The sequence below is a fragment of the Parus major genome, chromosome 7 (assembly GCF_001522545.3).
Source record: "Parus major isolate Abel chromosome 7, Parus_major1.1, whole genome shotgun sequence".
NCBI lineage: Eukaryota > Metazoa > Chordata > Aves > Passeriformes > Paridae > Parus > Parus major.
In genome coordinates this window covers 11,297,574-11,323,365 of record NC_031776.1, presented here as the reverse complement: position 1 = coordinate 11,323,365, position 25,792 = coordinate 11,297,574, and the positions used below count along the sequence as shown (strand labels likewise).

The 25,792-nt window shown below is 42.8% G+C and overlaps 1 protein-coding gene and 4 non-coding genes across 5 annotated transcripts; all 5 read right to left on the bottom strand.

Annotated features, from left to right (window-relative positions):
• Window positions 1–423: 423 nt before the first annotated feature.
• On the bottom strand, window positions 424–24,620 carry NOP58 (NOP58 ribonucleoprotein). The gene is made up of 15 exons (XM_015634384.3): window positions 24,491–24,620; window positions 21,464–21,540; window positions 19,716–19,768; window positions 17,791–17,915; window positions 16,676–16,812; window positions 15,439–15,503; window positions 14,008–14,142; window positions 13,175–13,320; window positions 12,095–12,221; window positions 11,308–11,471; window positions 10,465–10,599; window positions 9,206–9,267; window positions 6,523–6,656; window positions 1,455–1,576; window positions 424–756 (listed from the first exon to the last, which is right to left on the bottom strand). The coding sequence occupies exons 1-15, from the start codon at window positions 24,533–24,535 to the stop codon at window positions 700–702; spliced, it is 1,584 nt and encodes a 527-aa protein (XP_015489870.1). The 5' UTR covers window positions 24,536–24,620; the 3' UTR covers window positions 424–699.
• LOC117244755 lies at window positions 11,842–11,927 on the bottom strand. Its single transcript, XR_004498413.1, has one exon. It is a non-coding gene; the product is annotated as a small nucleolar RNA SNORD11 (small nucleolar RNA).
• LOC117244756 lies at window positions 12,991–13,074 on the bottom strand. Its single transcript, XR_004498414.1, has one exon. It is a non-coding gene; the product is annotated as a small nucleolar RNA SNORD11B (small nucleolar RNA).
• LOC117244759 lies at window positions 14,760–14,847 on the bottom strand. The gene has a single exon (XR_004498417.1). It is a non-coding gene; the product is annotated as a small nucleolar RNA SNORD70 (small nucleolar RNA).
• LOC117244758 lies at window positions 19,359–19,447 on the bottom strand. The gene has a single exon (XR_004498416.1). It is a non-coding gene; the product is annotated as a small nucleolar RNA SNORD70 (small nucleolar RNA).
• Window positions 24,621–25,792: the final 1,172 nt, after the last annotated feature.

Below are 25,792 nucleotides of genomic sequence, written 5' to 3'. Positions count from 1 at the left end.
AAAAAAAATGTTTCCTTTTCCACCATAAGAGCTTTAGAGTCTTGATCACATGATGCATCTTCAGTGCATCTGTATTCCCAAAAGAACAGCAGAATTAGCAAATGGCTGATTTCTGCTACTAATAAAACATTTGTCTTTTCTGCTTCATTATCAGATAGCTGAAGAAGTAATTTTGCCTTGGGTTTGGTCTGGTTGGGGTTTCTTTTCTTAGATATTTTATTTTTGATATCATGCACAAATATTTGTACCTATTTTGTAGAAAATTTAAGATATTACAACCTTTGGAATCTTTAGAGAATAAATTGCAACAGAACTTTGACACATTTAGAACTTTAGAACTGATCAGTCATTTAAAACAAAACATCTTAGAAACAGTACTAATAATGGCTAGAAAAACCAGCAAACAAGTTAAAAACAGAGGCATAAAATCTCCATAAAAATGTTTTTATTCCTTATCAGTGGAGACTGGCTGTGAAAAGAGGATCTGTGGTGAGCTTTTAAACAAAAGAAACCAGTAATCCTCCTAGTTATCAGAGCCGCTAAGCTATCCTGTTCCAGGGAGAAGACAGCTATCAAACCCATCTCCCTGCCCTCTTGCAACACAGGGAAGTTAGTTTTCAGCAAGAGGCTACACAAATTATGTTGAGAAATGCTACTCCAAAGCAGCTGTCCAAGGCCAGTGTTTTCCTCTATTCCACATCAGTCTTCACTCTCATCTTTCATTTTCTTTTTTTTCTTCTTCTTTTTCTCTGCGTTCTGCAAACAAACAAATGTTGCCATGAACAAAGCATAATGGAAGAGCAAAGCAACACGTGTAGCTAGGCAACAGGGCTCACAGCCACAGCATCCCCCCAGCTGCCACGCTCAGCAGAGCACAACCCAAGCCATGTCCTTCCCCGGTTGCTGAATGCACTGGCTGCTTACAGGGGCAGGGAGGCTGTGCCACGCTGTCACAGCTCAGCACTGCCCTCAGGCCCTGCAGCTGACATACACCAAGGACAGGAAATTAAACCCTGTCTTAAGAACAGGACTTCAGAACTGAGCAAAAAAGTTGGGTTTAGTCCCATCTGCTCTACTGTTGCTAGAAGATATCAAATCAGCAGGTACAGCCTCTGCTCCCTACAAGTCCCAAAGTGGAGACAGATGCCTGTAGATTGGCACCAAGGGACACTCTTCTCACTAGAAAAGATGCAAAGAGGGGAAAAACTAGAGCTGGGGGTAGGCAGAGGACAGGAGGGGAATGGAGGCATTGCAGTTACAAACTCTCCAAATCTTATTTGGTAATGCAAATATTCTTGGACATTATAGTGATGATTATCACAAAATGAAGTTACTAGAGCAAAACTATTTGCATGACATGGGTTATACATACAAGAATATCTCCCCACCTCTCACTCTACTCTGTTTTGGAGAGAAGTCAAAAAGGATCAGGTAACTGTGCAGTTCTGTCTCACCTCAGTTACGGGGCTGGTGGGGAGTTCCTCACTCAGTACCGCCTCTTCTTCAGCTTGCTTTTCCTTAGCCTTTTTCTTTTTCTTCTTTTTGACACCTTCACCATCTTCTACAGCTGTCCCTTCTGTACCACAGAAAGGACAAAAATGAAAGGCAGGTTATTAAAAGTGCAAAAGGAAAAGCTATGAGACGTCAGAGGATGCAATGACTCCTATTTACCCTCTACCTTGCCCTTACCTGCAGAACTACTCCTTGCTATAACTAAAATATACAACTACTTAGGATGCATGTGCAGCACTATTCACATCCCCTGGTGAATTCACATCATATTATTCCTGTATGCTGCTCCCAGAATTTAAAACAAGTTTGCTCGTTTTCATTTGTTTGCCAAATTACCTTCAAGTACTCCATGAGAAAAGAGACCATTCACAGTTTGGGAAATATTCTTACCAGCCACACAGGAGCGGCAAAAGTACTCTAAATCCCCCCTCTGAAATACATTCAGCCAGCAGTACCTCATTCACAACTGATTTCTCTATTTTGATGTTGGAAATTTATTAAGAAGCAAACCAGTTTTCTTTACTGTTTAGACTGGCAAACATAAAGATCTCACTGCAACTTTGAGCATTTAATGCAGAACCACTCTCCTATCCTGGACGACAGGAATTATTTATAATATTATTTATATAAGCTGAGAGGCATGTCAACCCAGGGAAAGATTTACTAGTGACCTTACAGTTACTCTTCAGAACTATTCATCAACAGCTGCCCTATCTACTCACAGTGGTAATGGAACTGTGATTTACCACTCACTTCCTAGAATACATCCTACAGTCTTAGGAATCTCGAGGTAAGGAAACCAAGCAGAATTCATGACCAAGCTGACAGCCTATGCAGCAGCCAGGCTGTTACTGGAGCATACCCAAGTTAAATTTATTTGCACAGCTGAGTCAGTGCTGGATCCCAAGTTTCACACAGTACTCATGACTAAGTTCATGATGTAGCAACCACTGTCCTTCAGTAACTACAAAATTGATGCTGAAACCAGTGGTGTTTGTGGTATGTATAGTTGCTACTGAAGGTATGACTGAAGACGTCATTTTCTCACCATATGCCCCCCAGGAAAGAATCAATTTCATTTTCAAGAACACTCACCACTTATGTAATGAACAAGTTCAATTGCCAAAAAAAAAAAAAGATCCAAACCACATAACCTCCTAACATTTTGGTTGTACTTCATCACAAGTTTAGTTCCTCAAGCCAGAAGAAGGATTATATGAGTCAAAAATACACTTCAAACTCTGCTTCTAACATTAGCTTCAGATAAAAAAAGTTGGCTTCAGGTTAAAAAATTTCTAGACATGTCTACAGAAAAATACAGCCAACCAATACATGCAGTTTTCTGATATTAAAAAACATTCCAGAAGCAAAACAGCAAAAGATTCTAGATAAAAAAACCTGGTAAATATAACTTTGAGTGGATTCTGCCATGCACAAAATTCACAGAGAACAGCGTGTGAGCATAAGGCATACCAAACAGGTATAAAAATAAGTGTCCTCACCTCCCTATGTATGGCATGGGGAAATAAAAAGTAGCTGAAAAATAAGCATAAACTATATTAAAGCCACACTATATAACAGGAGAATACACATCGTATTTTGCTATGCTACATGTTTTTACTCAGTTGGATTGGTAAAATATGCATTTCCAAGAAAAATGTTGGGTGGTAACCTTGAAAAAATATTTTCCTGTTATTAACCTACATGTCATCGAGTGTGACACACCAGGCAGTGGAATCTGTCACAATTTACAGTGCAGATGATGCACTGGGTAGTCACAGGCACTGTCACTTCTCACAGCAAGCAGCAGAGCCCTCCCTGAAGGTTTCAGCTGCTGCCTTCGAGCAAAGCTCATCACAAGACTTGACATATTTGTACCTAGCCAGAATGAGGGAAAAGGCTCCAGGGGTGCTGGCCTTTTCCCTCTAGGTGCAGTACTTCTAAGTCAGTCAAGGCCAGTGGGGGTTTCTTTGTGAAACACAGCAGCTGACAAGGAAACCAGCAGCTCTGACTCAGGCACAGAGGCACAGAAAGCAGCACCCTGAAGAGCAGTTTGACTGATGGCCCTCTGAGCGCTGGACATCACCAGCAGAAGTTCCATTCACCCATTTTTCACCATTTTTGGCTAAGCTTTTACCCACAAGCCTGATGTACTCTCTCCCTCCTCCAGACAGTGCTCCACATGTACAGAATGAAGTCACGCTGCCTATCACTAAGGACACCCTGTCAAGCTGTTGCTATTGTATCTTGCAGGGTTCACTCCCTTAATTTAAGATATTTCTCTTTTCAAGAGATACCTTCCCAAGTCACTGACTGCTACTATATCCTGATGCTAAATGCAAGCTGAGAGCTTCCCTGGGGACACTGGCTAGCCCTGTTGGTGGTATACATTCTGTTTGGCCACATCCAACTTCAGAGACCACAGTCACAAAAACACCTGCCCTATTTCCCTTCACCAACATAAAAACAGGTTTTAACAGACAGCTCCTGAAGGGGATTATAGTTTGTTTCAGGCACTAATCCTTTCACCTGGTTTCTTGTCAGGTATAAAAGGTGAATGTGGTTTGAAGTCACACCTCAACCCCCAATCCCCTGCCAGTTCCCACTCAAAGTACTACGACTCATGCACCCCAAATAGGGAGAGAGAAAACACCACACATCTCACCTTGCAGTAACATTTACACTTTGGGCTGATATAATGCAAAGTACTTTCCCCCGTACAATAATGTTATAATAATAACAACAAATATTAAAAGCAATGGTTTGACCAAAACCTTTCAGTGGCAGCTTCCCATCTTGTTTCTGTCCTTTACCTTCATCTTGTAATTTAAACCAAAGGAAAACCTCTGGCTGAAGAATGTCTTTTTTTCTGGGACTACTTTTCCACCACCCCCATTTTTTATGCAGCTGCACAAACAGCATGGGGAAGGAGGGGGCAGAGACTTCTTTCACAACACACTGTCTGGATGTGTTATCTCTGACCAGGCAAAAGCTGAATAGAGCACTGAGCTAACAACAGAGCCAAGAACAGCAGACATTAAAGGCTCACATGCATATTTAAGTGGACATGCAACATAAATCTTAATCTGGGACCTCCTCTGCACTCTTCTGTGTATTATGCAACTTGCTGAACTCTTCAACCTTCTAGGACCACCAAGCCCCTACTAGCACACTATACAATGATAGAAATCATGCTGGAAAACAGCAAGGCTATGGTCTGTCTAGCAAGTGTCAGGGAAATCCATGCACCCATGCTGGGTGCTCGAATATAATTTGCAAACATGAGGCAATGCTATTTTCAAGGGTACAAGAGGACAGGCTGAAGGGATTAATTCTGCATAGAGGTGACACAAGATAAATAAATTCTCTGGAAACATTTTTCTATAGTCTGAAGCAACTGGTGCAGTTGGCACTAATGCCCAACGCATTACACACAGTGTCTCCTCCACACCCAGGTAGCCAAAAAAAAATGACCCAGTACATACAAAGAGCTGGGAAAAAGCAGGAGGTATTACCCATACATTTGAAGAATGACCCATCTTTTAGTGAAGAAATGCTACATATCTGAAGCCTGTACGTCAGGTTTGGGGAAATTTGAAAAACAACCAGCCAAACAGCACAGATTTCAGTAGTCCACAAGTACTCTGGATACTACCTCTAGCTCAAGGATACTAAGCTCCACCCAATCCCTAAATCTGGAAATAAAGTAAATGAAGCAAACACAAGCAGGTTTGTGTATAAAAGCACCAACCACTGAATAATATAGTATCAGAACAGAGATATCCTCAAACTACAAAAGAGCAGGCTGGAAGTCAATGTAATATTTCACCTGCAACGAGCTCTTGCCTGTGAGATGTCAACACTTGCTTGATAATGCAAGGGAAGCCCAAGGGAACAATTCTGGCTATAGCAAGGGAAGTCAGTTCAAAAGCAGTAGCTGTGAGAACACCCACATTCTCCAAAAGCAAGTGGGCAAAATTCAAGCCTCCAAAGTACTCATGTCCTTTTCTCATGTTAAGAGAACAAGCTGGGGCACAGATCTCAGCTTTACAGCACAAAGGATTCTCCTTCCCTCCAGTGTAACTTTACTTTTCAGCTATGTTTAGGTTCCTGCAAGTTGCTCCCTCCACATACACAAGACACCATGAACTAAGTGGTGTCTGGAATAATCACACATCCCACCACCTGAGCATGAAGAGGTGTTGAACCAGCATACCTGCACTCTGATCCCCTAGAACAGAGCAGCAGAGAAGGCAGAAAGGGAAGATTCTGACAGCCCTCACCTGCTGCAGGCATGGGTAGTTGGCAAAACATGTGAGTAGCTCATACCCAGATCTTGCTCTGGATCCCACAGAAGTGACTTTAAGTCATCCTCTTTTTCCCCCTCCCAAGTTCCACACTGTTGAGAACAGAATGTTTCTTAAAATGAACCATAACGTTAAACTAGATTATTTTGCAGTCAGTCACAGTTCAGAATCTTCCTTCACACAGTAACTTATCAGAGAAGGAAAGAACTGTGGCCACAGTTCAGTCCCCAGAGAATAACAATTGTTCGTGTATTACGTAAATTCAGACGAAAATTTCCAAGTGTCATTTCATGTCAAAGTCTGACCTTTTTATATGTTGAAATATGCCAGAACACACTTCTAAACAGAATAAAATAGTATTCTTGAAAGAAAATAGGGCAAGTTCTATTTTTAGAGAGATTTTTAGGTTTTACAGAGAACAGCTTTTCTGTCTTCAAGATACTAAATCCAAACTTGCTGAGCAAGAAATTCTGCAAGAGTATGAGTAGAGTTTTGTTTTGAAATGTTCCTGTATATTTACAATTGCTTGTAAATTGATTGCAGTCTGGTGTCAGTCTATAAAGGATCATTACCTTTTTCAAATACACTGTCATTCCCAAGGAGGAATACAGGCACCACCCAGGTGCTGTGGCTGGCTGTAATGCTAAGCCCAACTGCACGACGCAAACAGTGACATGGCAGCAGCACAGGTACAGCAACCAACCTTTCATCTCTGCTTTGAACTTCTTTGCTTTCACTGCAACCTCTGTGTCTTGTTCATCCACCTCCTGAATTTTGCGCTTCTTGGAAACAACAGGAAGTGTAGAGTCACCAGAGGGGTCAAAAACTTTTACTTCACTGTAACGAAGAAAAAAGTCAGTTTATATATTAAAGAAGAGCAAACCTTCAGGTAAGACTCCGCAGTTGAACGTAAATTTCCAACACAACCTACCAAGAATATTTGAAAATCCATCTTGCTTAGCTAACAAAGCATCTACAGGTAGTGAGCCTCTCCCTCCAATACAAAGTTCCTTTGTCAGTAATCATGACTAGGGAAGTGATACCCTACAAAGTACAACTGCCTGATCTGAAAAGAAAACACCAGTCAACTAAGAGTTTGATCCTGATTTATACCTGTTCAAGGCTCTACAGAGCACTTGAATAACCCATTACATTGATTTCTCTGATGCTGAAAGCCTATCCAGCATAGCCATATGGTCACAAGCACACAGCTCCCCACCATTTGGTGTATTATTGTATTGAATTTGGTATATTATTGGATATTGTATATAAAATTGTACCCTAGGGGTAATAATACATACACACGCAAAGCATCAGAAGTAACTTTACTCCTGCTTTTTCTGCACTGCCTCTTCACCATTACACTGAGAGGACAAACTCACAATGCAGGGTAATGTTATGGCTCATTGCTCTACCAACTGTATCACTGAATTTATGGGACATTCAAATATCTAATTTTTGTCTGAAACTGCCTCTTCGCAATTATTGCATGCTCATTTGTTCAGTCCCAAACTTCTCTACAGGCTGTAGAGAACCAGCCACCTGAAATCCAGCGCTCTTTAATTGGAACTTTTAAGGGGCAACTGAATAATCAAATAGCAACGAAGCAGTTCTTCTCTTATTCAGAACAGAATTCCCACTGAAGAGAAAAGGAATTTTAAAACACTAAGTCTAAAACATTTCCCTCCCCAGCCACATAATGAACATCTCAACTTTTCTAAATTAGGAATCTGAAGTAGCTACCGTGCACATGTTATAAAAGTAACTGAAGCTGAATGACTGGGCTGGGAAGCATGTGGCAATGCCAGCAGACAGTACCATCAATTCATCCTCTAAACATGGGAAATTATTCTTATAGGTATTAACAGTGCATATTGGTTTAAAGAAATTGAATATGCAGCCTTTTGCAAAAGGTGGACTCTGCTTCAGCTAAACCCAAGTGAGATCTCACTGGCTTCCTTGACACTGTCATAATACTGCTAATTAAAAACAAAATAAAACAAAAAACCAAAACCAGAACCACAAAACCATAAATAAGACACATGCAGCATCTCTTGCATCTTGTTTGGAAAGCATACAGAAATGTTTCACTTGAACCTCATCTCTAAAAACTACTTCAGCATTTAACTTCTGACACATTACTTGGATTTAGCTAATTCATACAAAATCCATAGTTCCATACATAACTTAGATTCTCACCCATCTCCTTAAAACACTGTTTCAGCCGTTCTAACATGCCCATGCAGCAGTACTGCCATTTTTGTACAAAGACAATTTGACAAGTACTGAGTTAGTTTCCCTTTTAGGCAGCCAGACTATGCCAAACAGCCAGGAACTATCTTCAGATTCTCCCCAAGCCTAGACATGTTTGCAAAGCATGTCTAACAGCAGAAACATGTCCTGGCAGGAGTTCATGATTCCTCATTTCAAGAGGTCAAACCCCAGCATATATGTTGTCTCTTTAACAACCTCCTCCCTCAGCTCCTGCCTCTTGACAGGCCCTGATGCTTCATTCACTGACTGACACCGTCTGCAAAAGCTGCTCCAGAAATCACAGCCGTCACTACACTTGGAAATGCCTGGCATATGGAAATTAAAGTTACAGCTAGATTCCAGAAAGATGTTTGGGGGCTACAGATGGGTGCAACAGTGCTAATTTTTCCTCACAGAATAAGCACTGAGCCCTGGTTTTGCTGAGCTCTTGTCCTCTCTACACTGAAGACTCAGCAAAATAAGCAGGCCAAGCTGAGCAAGAAGCCTGCAACCAAATTAAGCAATAAACCCAGATGTCACAGCACAGACTAATAATACCTTCTTCAAATCCTCAGATGTTCAACTGCCCCAGTTGCAATTTGCAGTGTCACTCTGGGTACCAGAAACTGTTCTAGCAGTGTCCAGAGTACATAAAGACCTTATCTATTGCTTAAGACGTGTTACTTACTACATATAAGACTTAAACAAGGAGATGAAGCTTTGCTCAGAACAAGTGGTGCTTGTTTCTTTCCTTTTTTTTAAAAATAAGATGGCTAAGTAGGTCTCTAGGACAGCTTCCATGTCAAAGAAATTAATTCAAACTCTGATTTTCTCCAATTTATTTCATTCAGAATTGTGATAAATAAAGCTGCTATATATTAACAGCCTGCTTTTTGGGGTGCTGCTGGTAGCACCCAAAGTACTTGCTATCTGATGATGTCAATAATTTACTATTAGAAAATCTGAGAAAAAGGAAATTCTTATTAGCAAAAGAAATTATTATCAACATTTAAAAAGCATAGAAAACGTTTTCTGGATCTTAAGTCAACTCAACCCACAGCCAAAAAGCTTTTATAAATAAAAACACAGAGAGTTATTTTTACTCAGCCAAACTGAAAGGAAAAACTATTCACCTCTTGTTTTGGTATTTGTCGGTCTTGGCCAAGGCTTTTCCAGTGCCACTTATTCTTCTTAGCTACAAGAAAAATTTAGATATGAAAAACAAATTACTCATAATAAAAAGAATTCACAACTATTCAGCTCTTGAATTAAAAATGGAATGCCAGACATATATTATGGGCCAAGCTCTTGTGTACCTGCACCAGTTTTACACCTGAGTGTAGAGTAGTGACAGGGAGTGTAACTGAGGTGAGAATGGCCTTCCTAATGATGCTCTTCAAGAGCCCAGTTCAAGTAAGGGGCATCGACTACTGCATCAAATACACAAGTCACATGACATAACATGGTACTTCTCAATTCCCAAAAGCAGCTCAAATTTGTGCAACTTTTTTTCTTTGTCAAGAATAACTGCATGTCAGGGCAGGTATCACCCTATAGATGGCATAAAGCCAACCTTAAAGCCACAACACAGGCCCCAAACTAAATTAAATGTGTACTTGTCAGGTGACTGGTTTGTCTTTTGGTGTAAACTTGTCTCCTTGCCTTTGATCCGATGGGAAGTTTCACCTCCCATGAAGAGAGTGGGCAGGTTTTTCTGGATTTTTCTTTTCTGTTTCCAGTACTAGAGTATTTGCATCAGATCCAGCTTGGAAGGCTGAACCTAGTTGTCATTCACTAGTTGTCATTCATTTAGCAGGCATGCCACCTAAAAGAGGCAAGGTCCCAATGTTCCCCCAGCACACTGTGCTGATGGCAACATGGAACAGCAGGTGTGGAGAGCCAGGATAAGAGAGGCAAGGAGGTAAGGGGGCAGTGCAGCAATTTGCAGAGTAACATCTTGCTTTAGCTACAGAGAAAGCTCCCCCAGGACTAAACACCACCAGATTCTGCCCAGATTCTGGGGAACCAGGGTAGAAAATTTGAGGCAGGGAGAAAACACAAATAGTCCTATGGTAAAGAGAAAGAAACTATGAAGTAATAAGCCTATCCTTGCAATTCATAGAGATGTAGGGAATGTAAAGTTATGATCTTATTCATCTTGCTCACTACCAAGATTTTTCAGTATAATGCAAATAAAGACAGCCCTGTAAACAAAAACAGCTGACACACAAATGCCTGCAGTCAGCTTACACACCTGGCCACTCCAACCAAAGCTGGGAGAAACTACAGGGTAAGAATGACATGCTACTGAGTGAGAAGAGTCAAAAGCAGTGTCAGAAAATCATACCCTGAATAAAAAGGACAGCTTCATGTAGCTCTCTGCAAGACTTACCCCTCTCTCTTCCAAAAGCCTCAGTCTCCTCTCTACTTTTAGTCTGTTCTCAGCTCCCATTTCAGCACTGGTGCTCTCTCCAAGGGCATCATAACGAATAGTCAAGGCAGTCTTTGCTGCCAGCATTCGAGAAATCTGGAAAAGCCAAAAATAATATTAAATGCTAAGACTTAACATAAGGCAGTGATTCACTCTGATCTGGAAACCATACCCACATACAAAAGAACAAAGTAACCATTTACAGTGTTTAGCCCAAGAAATAATTAGTGTCTCATTTTTACAACACTGAAACACTGCTAATGTAACACCTTATTTCCTTGATAAATAGAGGGAAACATGTGAGACACAAGTCAGTTATACATAGTCTACTCTCACCAAACTTTAGATCAGGTCAGTCTGAGGTGTAATTTCCAGATTTCTCCACAATTCAAACACATATTCATCCATCCATTATGAAAGACTAAGCTTTAAGACCAAGCTATAAGTTATTCTAGCTTAAAAAGAGTCAAATTTTCAAGCAAGACTAAAGCCTTTAACACCTTAGTTTATTATCACATAGAAGCAGAAACCTACTCCTTGAGAAAGCCAGCATTACATCCTAACTCAGCAGGAATACACACCTGTTATTGCTCAGATATGTCAAATGGACAACCACATTCACTTTTTTGGAACAGAAATGAACGATATTCAAAGATCTCTGGGACAGTGGTATTTTCCATGTAATCACAAAGCAATACAGTAAAGCAAGCCATGGAGAGAGACTCACTCTGAAGTTCAAGCCACCATGAAGCTCAAGATAATGCCCTGGAAAAAGCCAAGCTAATAAAGAACTATGCAACTTACCTTTCCTTTATTTTTGGCATTGCTTTGACCCACCAGGGAGGCATGATAGATAAGGCCAAACTTAGGTGTGTCCCTTTTAGTCTTCAGTGCTCTGAAGAGTGCCTTCTCAGCACCCAGTAACTGAACCGTTGAAGCTGGATGTTTTGCTAGATTCAGGAGGGAACCTAGAAAGAAGTGACACAGAGCAAAAGTAACTTGTCAGAGAAGCTGCTAGGCTAGATTCCTGCAGTGTAAGAATCTCAGATACATCTATTTTCATGAGTTTTTCATTTGTTTCCTGAAAGACAGATAAACCATTTCAGCCTTTCATACCTCAACATTCTTGGTTTGATTTGAGCATCAGGAAAGAAGGCCGACTCAATAAAACATATTCCACTGGAATAATGCCCACTCCTGACAGCAAGAACATTTCCTCACAAAACTGCAGCACAGATAACTGAAATAAAGCTGCTACCTAGAGCCAGTCTGACTGTAAACACCCAATGTTGGTTTTTACCTCAGAAGTGACTGAACTGTCAGCAGGAGGCTCAGTTAGTGTCTCAGAAGAGGTAGTGACTTAAGTTGCCCTCATATTCCAAAAAGAATTCAGGCCAACTGAGAACTTCATCATCACAGACTACTGCCAAGCTCATGCTGGTATTCTCAAGATTGCTGAAGTGCTGCCTTCGCCCCATTTACCACGGTATGTTCACCAGGCCTTACATAATGGTTTTAGATGACCAGCTCCTCGGAGAAAACCTCTGATGAGGTCACCCAAGATTTATGTATGTTGATCACTGCAACCCACCTGCATGAGCAATGAGCCTTGCTCCCACCAGTTCTCCCACCATGATAGTGAGATTGGGAGCAATGGCCATCATTCTGTTCTTCAGGTAATCATAGAGCTGTGTCCGATACTCTGAGATTTCAATCACCTGGCACAGACAGAGTTTGGTTATAGGAGTCAGTATCAGCCAACCAAAAAATAGTAAGAGATAAATATATTGATACAAGGAAGTGCTAAGAATTCCAATGTAGGAGACTAACAAATTGCAAAATGAAAACAGCAAAGAGCCAGAGTTACAGGAAGATTTATATAGAGCATATTCTCAGAACAGAGCTACATCCATGAAGTATATTAGATCTGTTCTGCTTATTCCCTTATGCAACTTATTTTCTCAGCAAAACTCCTGATAAAGGAGCTGACAAAATGCCAAAGACAGTGAAACAGAACAAAAATACTTAGTAAGGGCATTTTCTTTAGGACAAAACTCTGGAATATCCAGTTTTTACATAAATCCTTGCCACCATTCTCTTGAAATGGAATACATGCTCTAAACTTGTCCCATACAAACATACACAATTAGAATGCACATAAAAAAGCTGCCTGGTCTAGACCAAGAACAGGAACTCCTAATCCTGCCACTCCCTGGTAGTCACAAATGGATCCAACTGGCATAACTGAAGTCAGAGGGTGTTTGTTCACACACAGCCCAGATGTGAGCAGGGTAGAATTCCTAATTCTTTTGGGGCTTCAGGCCCATTTTTAAGCCCAGGTTTATCACCTAGCTTCCACAGTGACAGATTAAAAAGAGGCTATACAATGCTATTATCTCAAATACTTAAAAATACAATGATAGCAAAATACCTCCCAAAAGTAAGACTGCCAATTTCAGAAGGCCTTGTGCAGACATCAGCAGCCTGAGATGGCTCAGATGAGGTAGTGACTGTGCACCCTCATGTCTGAACATCAGGAAAGCAACCGTACAGGTATCATCACTGCCATCACAAGAGTGTTAGCACTGCCCTGGGAAAAGCTCTCCTTGGCAGAAGTGGCTCTGAAACAGCTAAAGTAGAGTCCTACTCCTATCCATCCATGTGTACATACCTGATCACAGAGATGGATTATGTTGTTTATGTCTTCTTCTGATACTTCTGTCCCCATGGAAATCTCAGCGGCAGCCTTCACATCCTCCTCAATCTCCTCTGGTAGGATGTCAGAAACATCAGAGGAAGCAAAATTGCTTCTGTCTCCTGTGGGGGACAGATGAAAGCATGTTTGTGCTGGGGGCGAGATGAACTAGTAAAAAAAGCACAGAAACAGATGAAGATAAAAGGCCAAAATAAAAACATTGACTCAAGTCTGCCATCACACTATTCCGAATTCCTAAAATATATGTCAGCGTTCTGACTTTATGTTTATACCAGCTAGGAATGGTTGGAAAAATTCAATTTTAAACTAGAAAAAAATCCCCAGAGAGCCCATACTGCATACTTCACCTTTTCAGTAGCTGGTTTCTGCAAAATTTTCAATGACAATATTACAAGAAAAGAACTCCAGGAAGCAGTCACTCACCACTAACCAAATTTATTTAATTGTTTCTACAACTGGGGGAAAAAAAGCTCCCTTAAAAGAACAAAAAGAAAAAAAAATCAATACAAAGCACATGAGCCCAAGAGGTGAGGCAAGTGTGCAAAATATATGGAAGGCTTGGCTGGTGATGTGGCATTAGCTTTCACTTAAGCTTCCAAATGACAAATTGCACCAACATCCAGATGCAAATATACCCTCCTTTTCTGCTGGCCCCATTTACCCTGCTGCTGAAGACAGCACTGCTCAGGGAGAAGAGCAGCTGGATGAGCAGTGAGTGGGTCTCACACCAGTGCCACTCAGGCCATGCTCACTGCCGTGCCCCAGGCTCACCTGTCCTCACTACTCACCGACTTTCCGCACGCATTTACAGTACATGAGGTTATCCGTGATGATTTTGCCCAGCTCAGGGAAGTGCCAACCGTACCATTCCCGACAGCGCATGATGTAGTTATTCAGTTCTTTGTCCAAGTCATCAAGAAGCGCTATAAGAAAGAAGGATGGAGTTCTTTTTCTAAAAGGGCAACCTAAAAATGTGGTACTCTCAAACCAACCAATTTAAATAGTGTAAAGGGAGATTACCCGAAGCATTTCACTCCATAAATACTGGAATAAACCAAACTGCAGTACACTAGAAGACTCTTCAGAAAACTGCATAAAACCAGGCACAATATTATAGAAGTGTTAGAATTCCCACGAGTGTGGCCTCAAAGTTTTAGCACTGGGGCCATCTAGGACAAACTCCCTAAGAGCTGCAAAGCACATTCCCCTAGAAGGAGTGCAGCAGCCAATTATCCACCCTCTTAGTCAGCCAAAGTGCTATGCACAACGTTAATGTAAAATCTAGCTATCCAATTAACTTTGAGGAAAAGATGTTTTAATGGTAACAAACTATCTTGTATTCCATTACTTGATTTCAAAGAGCAAGCCTTTTAATTGCTGTTATAATATAAAAATACCAAATACAAAGCCAACGGGCTCACCATTTACTAGATATGACAAATAACCAGATTTATAGTTTATTAGAGCAGAGCACCTACAGCATATATTGCTAGAGAGCCCTGAGGCTAAAATATTTCCTGCTAATGCAATACCAACATTCCCATCTGTTGTCTCAGTGGTAGTGACGAAGGAACTGAATTGCATCATTAATTTCAGTTTAACTATGTTTCATCATTGGCAACAGTCTGGGAATTAAAATTCCAAACAGGATTCCTCACCACTGCTTCATAGCAAGCATGCAGATTATGATGTGTGTGTCTTCAAGGAAAAATGAGAAACGGGCTTTCCTAGCTGCTTCAACAATTTCAGTCTGTTTTTCATTTAGAAAGCAAGGAAGACAAAATGCAGCATTACACACTGCAGTGTGTTTTACATGCCTAACATGGGGGTCTATTTCTACATTGCCCTGCATGCAAGACACCAAGTAAATGATGGGTCAGAAAATTCTATCCTGTGGGGCCCATTCTCCCAGCACCACTCAGAAGAGGGGCATGTTGGAAAGGAAAGCCCTTAGAGGACTGAACTAACACTGCCTGTAGTTCAGCTGATTTCCATGCTAAAAAAAGGTGGACACCAGTTTATCGTAGCACCCCTAAAATGTTCCTGCTTGTGGAAAGCCCTACTGAGAAAACAGACTTTATGCCTAGCTGAACATCAGTGCCTCATTTTCTAAGACATCCTAGGAGGAAATTGACAGCAATATTTTTCTTTAGCCAATGTAAAGAAGTCAGCTATTGTAAGCCAAATCCATTAATAATTTAAGCTCTAAATATACTTACAAATTGCCTGGATAATCATGGTATCTACTTTGTCTGGGCTGAATTTCAGCTTGTATCGGGAAAGGCTGAGGAGACACAAATACAGTTTCATCAGCATCCTGACATTCTGTTGCAGAATATGCCCCACCTGTTCTTTTTTAACACGACTACAGGTCCACAGGCTCACTGAAACCAAGCTCAGGTCTGTGCCACTGACTGCTCTCAGCTGTGGCCAGAAGCCACGCTGACACAAGCTTCACAACAGCTCTGACATGTGTCCCTCCCATACCCTGTGACCAGGGTGAAAGGGAAAGTTAAGGTTATTTGTACCACCTGCACAGACTGAACACGAGTGTGGTGGCAGGAAATTAAGTGGCTCTTGGTTTTTCTGCATGGTTCCCCACAAAATGTATTTGTCAACAGCACTTCCAGTTGGGCAGCAGCTGGAGGCAATCCACAAAACTGCATCTCCCTAGCTGCAAATACCAGCAATGCTAATGTGAATCAACAAAAGAAACTTCCTGGAACAGATTCTCACTGTCTGAGAAAGCCCATTAACATCTGGATTTAATGTTATGTTAACATTTTCTATGTATGCTACAGTGAAAGACACTTGGTATCAATGAGAATTTGCATCTTAAAAGTCCTTTTTCAATATTAACGCCCATTTTCTAAGCAAACACACTTTTAAGGAATTGGCTACAGCAAAGCATTTGTCTTACATGCCAATGGCTTGTGACAGGACAAGCTCATGTCAGAATATGGATTAAAAAGTTACTCAATAATGGATGCTTGATCCCATGGTGATCCAACAACTTTGTACTGAACTACTCCACTAAATCTAAAAAGCAGCAACAACAAGGTGGGAAGAACAACCCTGCCTTTAATATTTGCATTATCTATTATTTGGGTATTTATTCTGGCACAGATCATCAAATTATGATCTCCACCTTGTCCCTTAGTGGCAGTGGAGTTTTAAATGACTCCCTTGGCTGGTCCAAACACATTCCAGACAAATTCTTGAAGTATGTAACTTGAAAAGGAAAGCTACCAGCTTCCATTTTGGGTGAAGATGAAGCCTTTCCCTAAAGGGAAAGCCCTCCCTTTGTAAAACAAGATTTCAGATACAAAAGTATCTTGACTTAGGGAGTATGAGACCACGGCACATACTCAAGAGACACTTCAAGCAACACAGCACAGCCAAGGACACAGGAGTGGGGCAGACACAGGATGAAACAGAGCTGTTATAGGAACCCACCTGTGTGCCAGACCCAGGCACATAGCTGCCATCTCTCGAGAAGGGAGGCCTGTTATGAGCCCTTCAATCTGTGAGCGAATTCCTCTCATCAGCTCTGTAACCATTGGGCTGTGTATACAACTCAAATTCAGCTTCTCCTGCAGTGTGGAAATCAATGGTCCAAAGTCAAGCACAACACAATATTCCTCTGAAGTCCTTCTTCCAGCAGCCTTACATCACTTTCACTGGTTTCCCACTGCAATCCTGTGATCACACAAGTTTCATCCATTTTTGGTGTTCAAGGTAGTGACACTCCCAGGTCCCCACACAGTTAATATTCCTTTTTGAAGAGCAGTTTTATAATTAATGCTCTATCTGCTATGTAGAACATTCAACTTAAGATTCAAGATATTGAAGTTTACTAGAAACCATTTGGCCACAGAAAGAAAATTCAGAGGTAGAGGACATCTTTGTGTCTTTTTCAGAGAACAAGGCAATAATGAGTTCAAAGTCCTTAACATTAAGCCCTCATTTTGCTGCCTACACAGTCTCTTAAGACAACATGAGGAGGTCCTCAGAACAAAGTTCACTGGAATAGGGAGCAAACAGATGTGGCATGGGAAATTGACACCAAGAAGATGCTGGAAAAGGCAGGCCACCTCCAGTGAGCCTCCTTTTTCCTCTGGCAGACAAAGACCAAGGGGTGTGCACAGCTGCCTGCACACTGAGGATGGCACAACAATGCCCCCTCCAACAAGACAATAACTACTGTTGCTGCACCTGTTAGTGAGGAATATGTGTCTGCCTGGCTCAGGTTTTTCAGTTGGTTCCTCCCCCCACTCTTGTTCTGGATTGGATCATCAGGAAAATTAATTTTTTAACTTGCTGAGTTTCTAACCAATATTCAAGAAAGAAATCAAGCAAATGTGAACACCTAAGTACATTCTTACTGTTATCACTCACCTGTGTACTCAAGACAATATCTTCCCTGTACAAATTAGGATTAACCATCCTCTCTGCTGCTAACACAGCACTGGCAGCACAATCCATTGCTGGTAACTGCAAAATCTCTGGAATCTGACTATAGCATTTCAGTAGCATGAAACAAAAGGAAGAGCAGCAAAATCGGTTATCACCTTTATGACACCTCCAAGTTTGGCATCTGCCACAGCCAACTGCTCATGAGCATCTTTTGCCACTATCTTCTTGAGAATCTTCTTCAAGTTCTTGCTGAGCTTGCCTTCTACGAGAGCTGTGGATGCTGTATAAAACAAAAAGACCAAAGATGCCGTTTCTTTCCCCTCCTAAAACCTGTAAAAATATTACTCCTAACTTCATGCATTTATTTTAACTGTCCACAGTAGCTCTAGTCTGAGCTGCAATATTGCTTCACCATGCAATAGCTAAAAATCAAAACAGAAGAAAATTATATACCTCCTCCTCTGAAAGCCTAAATCAAAAACCCTTCTCCCAGTTGCCTCTCCTTTCTCCATATGTTTTCAGTTCTATTTTTGCCAATTTTGTTTAAGGATCTCTACAAACAGTACGCCATATGTTTTAGATACATATTTAACATTTCCAACGGCAAGGTTATATGGGAATATTTTGTGTATCATTTAATTAACCAACCATTTGCCAGGTCCCTTAGGCAGCAACCATGATATCCTAAATTAAGTAATGGCTTATTTGCATTCTCTGGTGATGATAATGTACTGTCTAAAGCCCCAGGAATGATGCCAAACTGGACAGTCAGACAGACCCTTTTAATACAGCATGCAGACAGGAGAATCTTTAAAGGATACTCTTCATTCTCAAACATTAATAGATCTCTAAAAGCTTTACAATCCCACACAATATATTTTAAGCAGGCACTTATACAACTCTCTTTGAGGGTCAGCTCTGTGTTCCACTGTGATTGACACATCTTCATCACAGAGCAGCAGCCAGTGATTTTTGGTTTCCAGAACCCAATGACATGTAAGAGTAAAATCAAAGCACTGTGCTGAGTCTCCTCTCAACCCTTCTACAATGCAGGTAATTTTCCACCCTGCAAGCTGACCATAAGCATCTAACCCCCTTGGAACAGTCACATACATAGTCTTCCCTTCAAAATAAATGAGTCATAAGAAGTCTGAACCTCTCCATTTTACAGATACATCAACTTGTAAAGCAGTAAAAGGTTTTGGATGTTTTTATTTGTTTGTTTGTTTTTTTATCAGCCTAACTATACATGAACTGAATCCAAACCTATGCAAAAGCAATATAATCCAAAGAATATGCCATGGAGAGGAGTGTACAGTTCCAATCTCAGCTCTTTTACTTGCATCTCATATTTGATGGTTGTGTCTCCATTCTTGCTTCTTTGCTTCATTTATAAGCTATCCCTATCGCATCAGAATATGAAGAACTACTCCTGAATTGTAAATGTGGAACATTCACCTACTGAAGTCGTACAGCATATTCAGCAGTAATTGTCACACCATTTCTGAATTATTGCCTAGAATTCCTACTATTTATATTCGAACCAAGCCACACATCAAGCACTTAAGTATAGAATTAGTAAAAATTATTGAATATAAGGTTTCTCATTTTGCTTAAACTCCTGAATTTAAGGAGAACACAGACCTTTTTCAGGCTGAAAACCACAGGCACAACATGTGTCCATAAAACCCAGGTGGTTGTAATAATGAATGTTCTCTAATACCTATCTGTTGTCTCAGTGGTAGTGACGAATTGTTGACTCAAATCAGTGATATTCAGCTTCAACAAGAATCCATCATTGACAACAGACAGGCTACATGCATCAGCCACAACTTACATGCTGCTCATTTGTAAGCTGCTTAAAAACATGCACTGAAGGAAAAAAATAGACTTTATTACATCTTGATTGCACTATAGACTGGATAGGTGATCTCAAAACTAGCAAAACCAGCTCACTTTAAAAAACTTATAATTTAAAAGCTAAGGAAAGAAAGAGAGCATGGACACAGGTAAGTAATGAGTGAACTGGTGCCTGATAGAGATTTGATTTTTTTTGTAATAATAGTGTTAACTCACTTACCAGCAAGTGCTTCTGTTGTGTCCTGAAATTTTTCGAAATGTTTTAGCTTTACTCTACAGAAATAAAAGAGAAGTGTGTAAACAAGTGTACATAAACCACATGCTAGAACCATTTTATCTTTTTTCTGCCTCTGCTACTACAGCTCCTTTCTTTTCCCTAAGGCTTCAAGAGAGCAGACATCATTAGGTGAACCCTCAAAAAGGACTGAGAGCACTAAACTGGTCAACTGAATCTGTTGTGACTTTTCGGCTGGGTCCCACAATAGTTACATAAAGGGAAAAAAAAATAAGTGAATTTTGATTTGGTGTTTCTTGGACCAACAACACCAGAAAACCTAACCCCCCCTCCTTGCTTTGTAGTTCATATTTAAAGACAGACATCATCCATTTAAATTTCAACACTGCACCCTGACTGATGATAGCATCTTCCCACTCATCTTCAAAAGGAAATGTTCTGCCTCTGTGGAATGTAGAGCCTGCACAGCTCAGATTTAACATGCTTTTCAACCAAATGCATCTTCAAAGACTCAAAACTCGAACTGATTCATTGCCCATGAATCCTCAAGTCTTCCCCTGTAATTAGATGTTAGAATACAAGTTCTGAGCTGAGCTTAAAACAAACATCAAAAATTTCTTTCATGCCTTAAGTGCTGACCAGAGCCAAAAATCATATGAACAGTGTTCAACCACACTGTGTCAGATCCTTAGGCACAGCTTCCCTCTACCCCTCACACAGTCTGTGGTGGTGATATATAGTTACAGTTAAGAAGCTATCTCAATCCAGTAAATTCCTTGTCAGGGACAAGCATTTAACTAATCCAGCCCTGATTAACCAGTGCTCTTTGTCAGTCAAGTATCTCCAAAGGAAGCAAGGTCACAGATAAAGCTGAATACTTGAGTTAAGCATTTCCAGATCCCAACAAAAGCTTCAGGCTTACACTTTTGCCTTTTCAGAAAGGCAAAAGAGGAATTATTTTTATCAGAGTAGAGATCCCATTAAGAGCCACATCCTGTATAACAAGTGGCCAAGATGATGTTTCCAGGACAAGATTAACCACACTACAAGCAGGCAGATGTGGGATATTCTGGCCTCTGCTCTACGTACTGTTACAGAGCAGGATATATATGAAAGGCATAGCTTGTTTAGACACATCCTTTATAATCAAAGCTGGTTAGAAATTTTCCAGTAAAAACACCAGACAGACTTGGAAGGAACCCACCATTGTCCCCAGCTTTCAGACAATTTGCTAGAAAGGGCAGCTTGATCAGTGGATGCTGCACTCCCTGCGCAACTCTGCAGTGGTGCTGACTTTCACTGATGGCACAGGCAACAACACTAGCTCTCAATTTACAGTGATTTACATAGTTCCATCTGGATTAAACTTTATTTTTCCCAGAAGAATTTCCTGCGAGCACAAAACCCTGTCATTTCACTGACACTTCCAGCATCACAATTTTGGATGTTCTTGTCAAAGCACCCACATCACCTTAAAATATTGTTCAATTTTTTGCTTTGGTGACACATGGTAATGACTTGTGCTGCTTAATTACACTGTAAAGCATTTCTTTCACTTTGATATTCCATTGTAAGCATCTCAGAGTATCTAACTTCACATTATCATTGCTCACATCTTTTACAATACTGAAACACAAAAATCAATATTTCATTCTGAACCCCAGCTGCGTGTAACTGCAGGCAGCCATGTCCTTCCACAAGCCACACTGCTATCCCCACATAAAGCTGCTTACATTTTGTTTGCTTTTTCGGGAGTTTCAAATTCTTTCCACAGACTGTCAACTTCTTGAAGCTTTTTCTCATTCAGAACCTGCAGGAAAAAAACGTAACACAACTATATTTAATTCATTTTCGAAAAATCTTCAACCCAGGAGACCTGAAACATTTACAGTGTATCAAACCACTGTGCAGTAGTTAATACTGATTATGTCAAACTCAACTTCAGTATCTCTGGTTTCACCATTCTCTCTCAGCAGCTTTACCCTACTAGTAGACAAGAGTACAGCATTTTTACTTTCACCTGAATTACAGAAGTTCTTCAATAATGGCTGTGTCCTCTGGGACCTGGCACATCAGAGCAAAACCCTCTTCTTCTTTATCAAAACTGGGCTTGTTCCACCTCCTCTACAGGACCCACTCATAACCACAGTGACCCAAACCCAAATTTGCCACTGCTTTGGAAATATAAAACATCTGGGAAACCTAACAGAAAGCAGTGATCCCCCAAGTTATTTTCATTACCCAGAGGTGACCCAAACAAGAAAGAAAACATCTGTAAAGAAAAGTCATCACCACAGCTTGGTCATCAACCAAGCCATGAATTACCTAAGAGGCAGCAATGGCTTAATCCCATCTCTGTACAGGGAACCCCCTCAGCTTTTAAACAGCACAAGATGAACACTTACACTCTTGGAGCCTATAGACATTTCACAAAATGTGGAGTACATGGCAAATTCCCAGAAAACTACTCAGGGGAATAGTCTAGATGTTTACAACACTGTGTTTTCTAGTAATCACTCAAAAATCTCGTTGTTTTGTCCCCACAACACAAATACAACTTAACTCAGTGCAGAAATCATTCCCAGTATTATGAATTTTGCTCCCTGGCAGATTTTTAAATCCTGGTTGAAGAAGGCTCTTTTTTTTTTTTTTTTTAACTCAATTATTAGCTGAACAAATAAATATAATTATTAACTTCCCTCATGACTGTGAGGCACAGAAAAACCTTGAGGCAACTCTTCCTTTCCTCAGCTGAACGATTCGCTCCTACACCAAGACCTACAGCAAGAACTACACAGCATCCAGAAGACAGTTCTTGCTCACCAAGGCCTAAAGCCAGAACACAGTTATGCTGGCAACAAACATTTGTGGTCACTGCTAGAAAGGGAAGGGGGTGACCATATCTGTCCCCAACATTCAGAAATACAAAATCTGTTCAAACCTCAAATAACTAAAAAACAAAGAACATCCCAAACGCCCAGCAGTGTCAAACTTCAGAAATGCTTTAGCAAGGAAATAAAAAGTACCTAAACTCTGCAGAGAACTCTGCATTCAATACAGAATGAACACAAATGTAAGAGTGGCACAAGGCTGCAGGTGAACAGCAGCTCTGTCCAGGGAAGGAATGCTGGATGATTGAGAGCTTTTCCCTGTAGACGAGTACTGTGACTGAGGCTTTGGCATTTCCAGCCCTGGCAGCTGCCATCAAAGTCAGCATGGAAAACCACAACCTGTCTCAAAATACATATTTTAATAAAATACTATTTCTGTTCATTTCCAGCACCAAGCTTTCACCTCTCTGCCAGCCACACTGCACAGCCCTGCCAGCCAGCCCCAGCTGCTGACACCTGCAGCAAGCACTGCAGCACCTCTGCAGAGATCTCCTGCAGTTCTCTTTGTAGGTCCCTCCTCCTATCTTTGCTTTATGCCTTCTCTGCTGTCAGAAATTGGAATATTCGTTATTTTCAGCCCCTCCTGGCTGCTGTGAAAGGTTAAAAGGGCTTGGAACACTGCACCAGAGGTTTCAACCTACTCAAAAGACTTTAATTTTATTTTTAATATGTGATGGTGCAGGATACTGTTCTGTGTTAACATCCAGTGAGCAAAACCTTCAGGGAGACTGCTGTCTGTGCATCAGTTCCCCAGGTACAAGTGTTGAGAGGGGGGGCACAGAACAAAAGCTATCTGCTTTTAGAAGTATTTTTGACTTCTTCCCAAGATATACATCTTGAAATCTGCCTTGCCTGAACTGCACGGCTTCACCCCAATGAGGAGGAAAAGTGTCAGGGCAGAGGAAGGAAATATAGGGCTCCAGAGAGCGCCAAGGGTGCAGTTCTGCTGCAGGCAAAGGAAACCAGAGCCTTGCTCTCTTTGCACTTGCACTACCGTTAGTACAAACTAAACCCTAAGACTAAATCGGAGGGGAAAAAAGAAAAGATGCTATGATTAAACTATGACAAGGCTGGTAAAACTATAGGAATCAACACCCGAGCCAGAGAAAAGCCAGAGATGAGCTGACACTGTAGCAGCTCTAGTTTAGTCTTGCCCAAAGCCCCGAGAAGCTGCAGCCCTGAGCCATCCGCTCAGGAGGCCGACAAAGCCCTGGGAAGGCACCTGCTTCTCCCTCTGGGATCGGGGTCGGGACACGGGAATGCTGCCGGGCTCTCACCTCCTCGCCAATGGCGCTTTCGGGCACGCCCCGGGCCGCGGCCCCGCACGCCCGGAAGGCGCTGCCCGTCTCCCCCGCGCCCCCTCACGCATCCGCAGGGTTCTGCGGCAACTGCGGCCACGAGGGCACGGCCGGGAGGAGAAAGCAGTCAGCACTCCCGCACCCGGCTGTCCCCACACACACCGAAAAGGGCACGGCCGGCAAGAGCGCCACTTCCTACGAAATCCAGGCGGGCAGAGGGGAGGAAGCGAGGGCCACAGGTGATGCTTGGCAGGCGCCGAGGAGCTCCCCTTCTGCCCGCCGAGCACCTTCAGTCTCCTCCGGCAGCCCCTTCCCCGAGGCCTCGCTCACAACGCGGCCCCTCTACTCCCACCCCCGGCTCCGCTCGCCCCCCGAGGCGCCGCACGGGATGCGGGGGCCCTCACTCCTTCCCTCCCTCCCTCTCTCTCTCATCCCCCGCCCGCGTTTCCCCGTAATTCCCACAGAAGGCCCAAAGCGCTCCCCTCCGCCCTCCCTGCTCCGCCGCAGGTCGGCGGCCGCCACCCGCCGGGCGGGAGGCACGGCGCCCCCAAGCCGCAGCCCCGCGGCTCACCTTGAAGATGGCGTAGCCGGCGGCGGTCTCGAACAGCACCAGCATCGCTGCGGCGGGCGGGGGGCGCCACGTGCGCCGCCGCTCCGCGCCCCGCTCAAGCACGCGCGCGCCTCACGGCGGAACCGGAAAGGGAAAGCGGCGGCGGCAGCGGAAGCGAACGCGCGCGGGGAGCGGAAGTAGTGGGGCCGCCTTCCTGCCGCGAGCCACGTGGCGGGGCCGCGCCCGCGCCTCCGCCGCGGGTTCGAGCCTCCTGACGCACAAACACGCGGGATGTCGGGAGCCGCCGGTGTCCCCCTGTGGTACTTCACCCGAGCTGCCCGCGCTTCCCCAGGCGCCGCGGTTGGCGGCAGGGTCAGCACCGTAGACAGGAAGCGGGTGCGCTCCCCGGGACGCGGGGGGGCCCTGCTGTTTCCCGAGCGGATCCCGAGACAGGTGTGAGCGGGTGGCCCTTCGGCGACCCCGAGCCGGACCGGCTGCGGAGTCGGGGTTCAGCCGGCGTTCCCGGCCCTCCGCACACGGCGGAGCGCGTTCTCTGCCCGCTCCGCTCCCCTCCTGCCGCCTGACCTGCAGTTCATGGCACAGAAAGCAGTTCCTTTACGTAAAGAATTGTTGACGGAGCGCGATTGTGCGTATTTAAAAGCTTGGCTTCAACGCCAGACAAGCACCGAATTCTGCCCACATCAAACACGCGTTTTGAACGCTGCGTGTTTCCCCGCGCTGCTGAGCTCTCCCTGGGGCACGGGCAGCTCTGTCCGGGGGAAGGCAGGGCCGGAGGCGCTTTGTGTCCCCCTCCTGCTTTGTCCTTGGACAGCCCGGCCGTGCACAGCGCGGGGCCTGGCTGACCTACTTGTGTGCCGCGGCCCTGCTGAGGAAGCGAGCAGCTGCCTGCCGGTGGGGGGCAGGCGGAAAGCGCCGGTCCTCGCCCTCAGAAATCCCCGCTTATTTCACAGGCAGGGTTATCTCTATTGAAAACAGAAATTTTCAAACCCTCGGTAAGAGAGGCTCTAAGAAACCCTTGAGTTTTGATTTATATCAGACATTCATTGCTGTATTTTATGCAACCATCTGTAGGAGTCAGCATGCCTTTGTTTCCTCCATGTAAGGAGTATGCTGGAAAGCTAATAGAGAAATACGTGGACTTGCATAATTCTGAAGGGTTTTTAGGTTGTTTGTTTTTTTTTCCCCAAAGGAAAGACTTTGGTACTTTACATAACATAACCGATTTTTAAAAATCCCACAACCGGTAATATTGCCAAAGAAATTAGGTTCAAGGAGGTAGAGAATTTCCGAGTTCTACCTAGT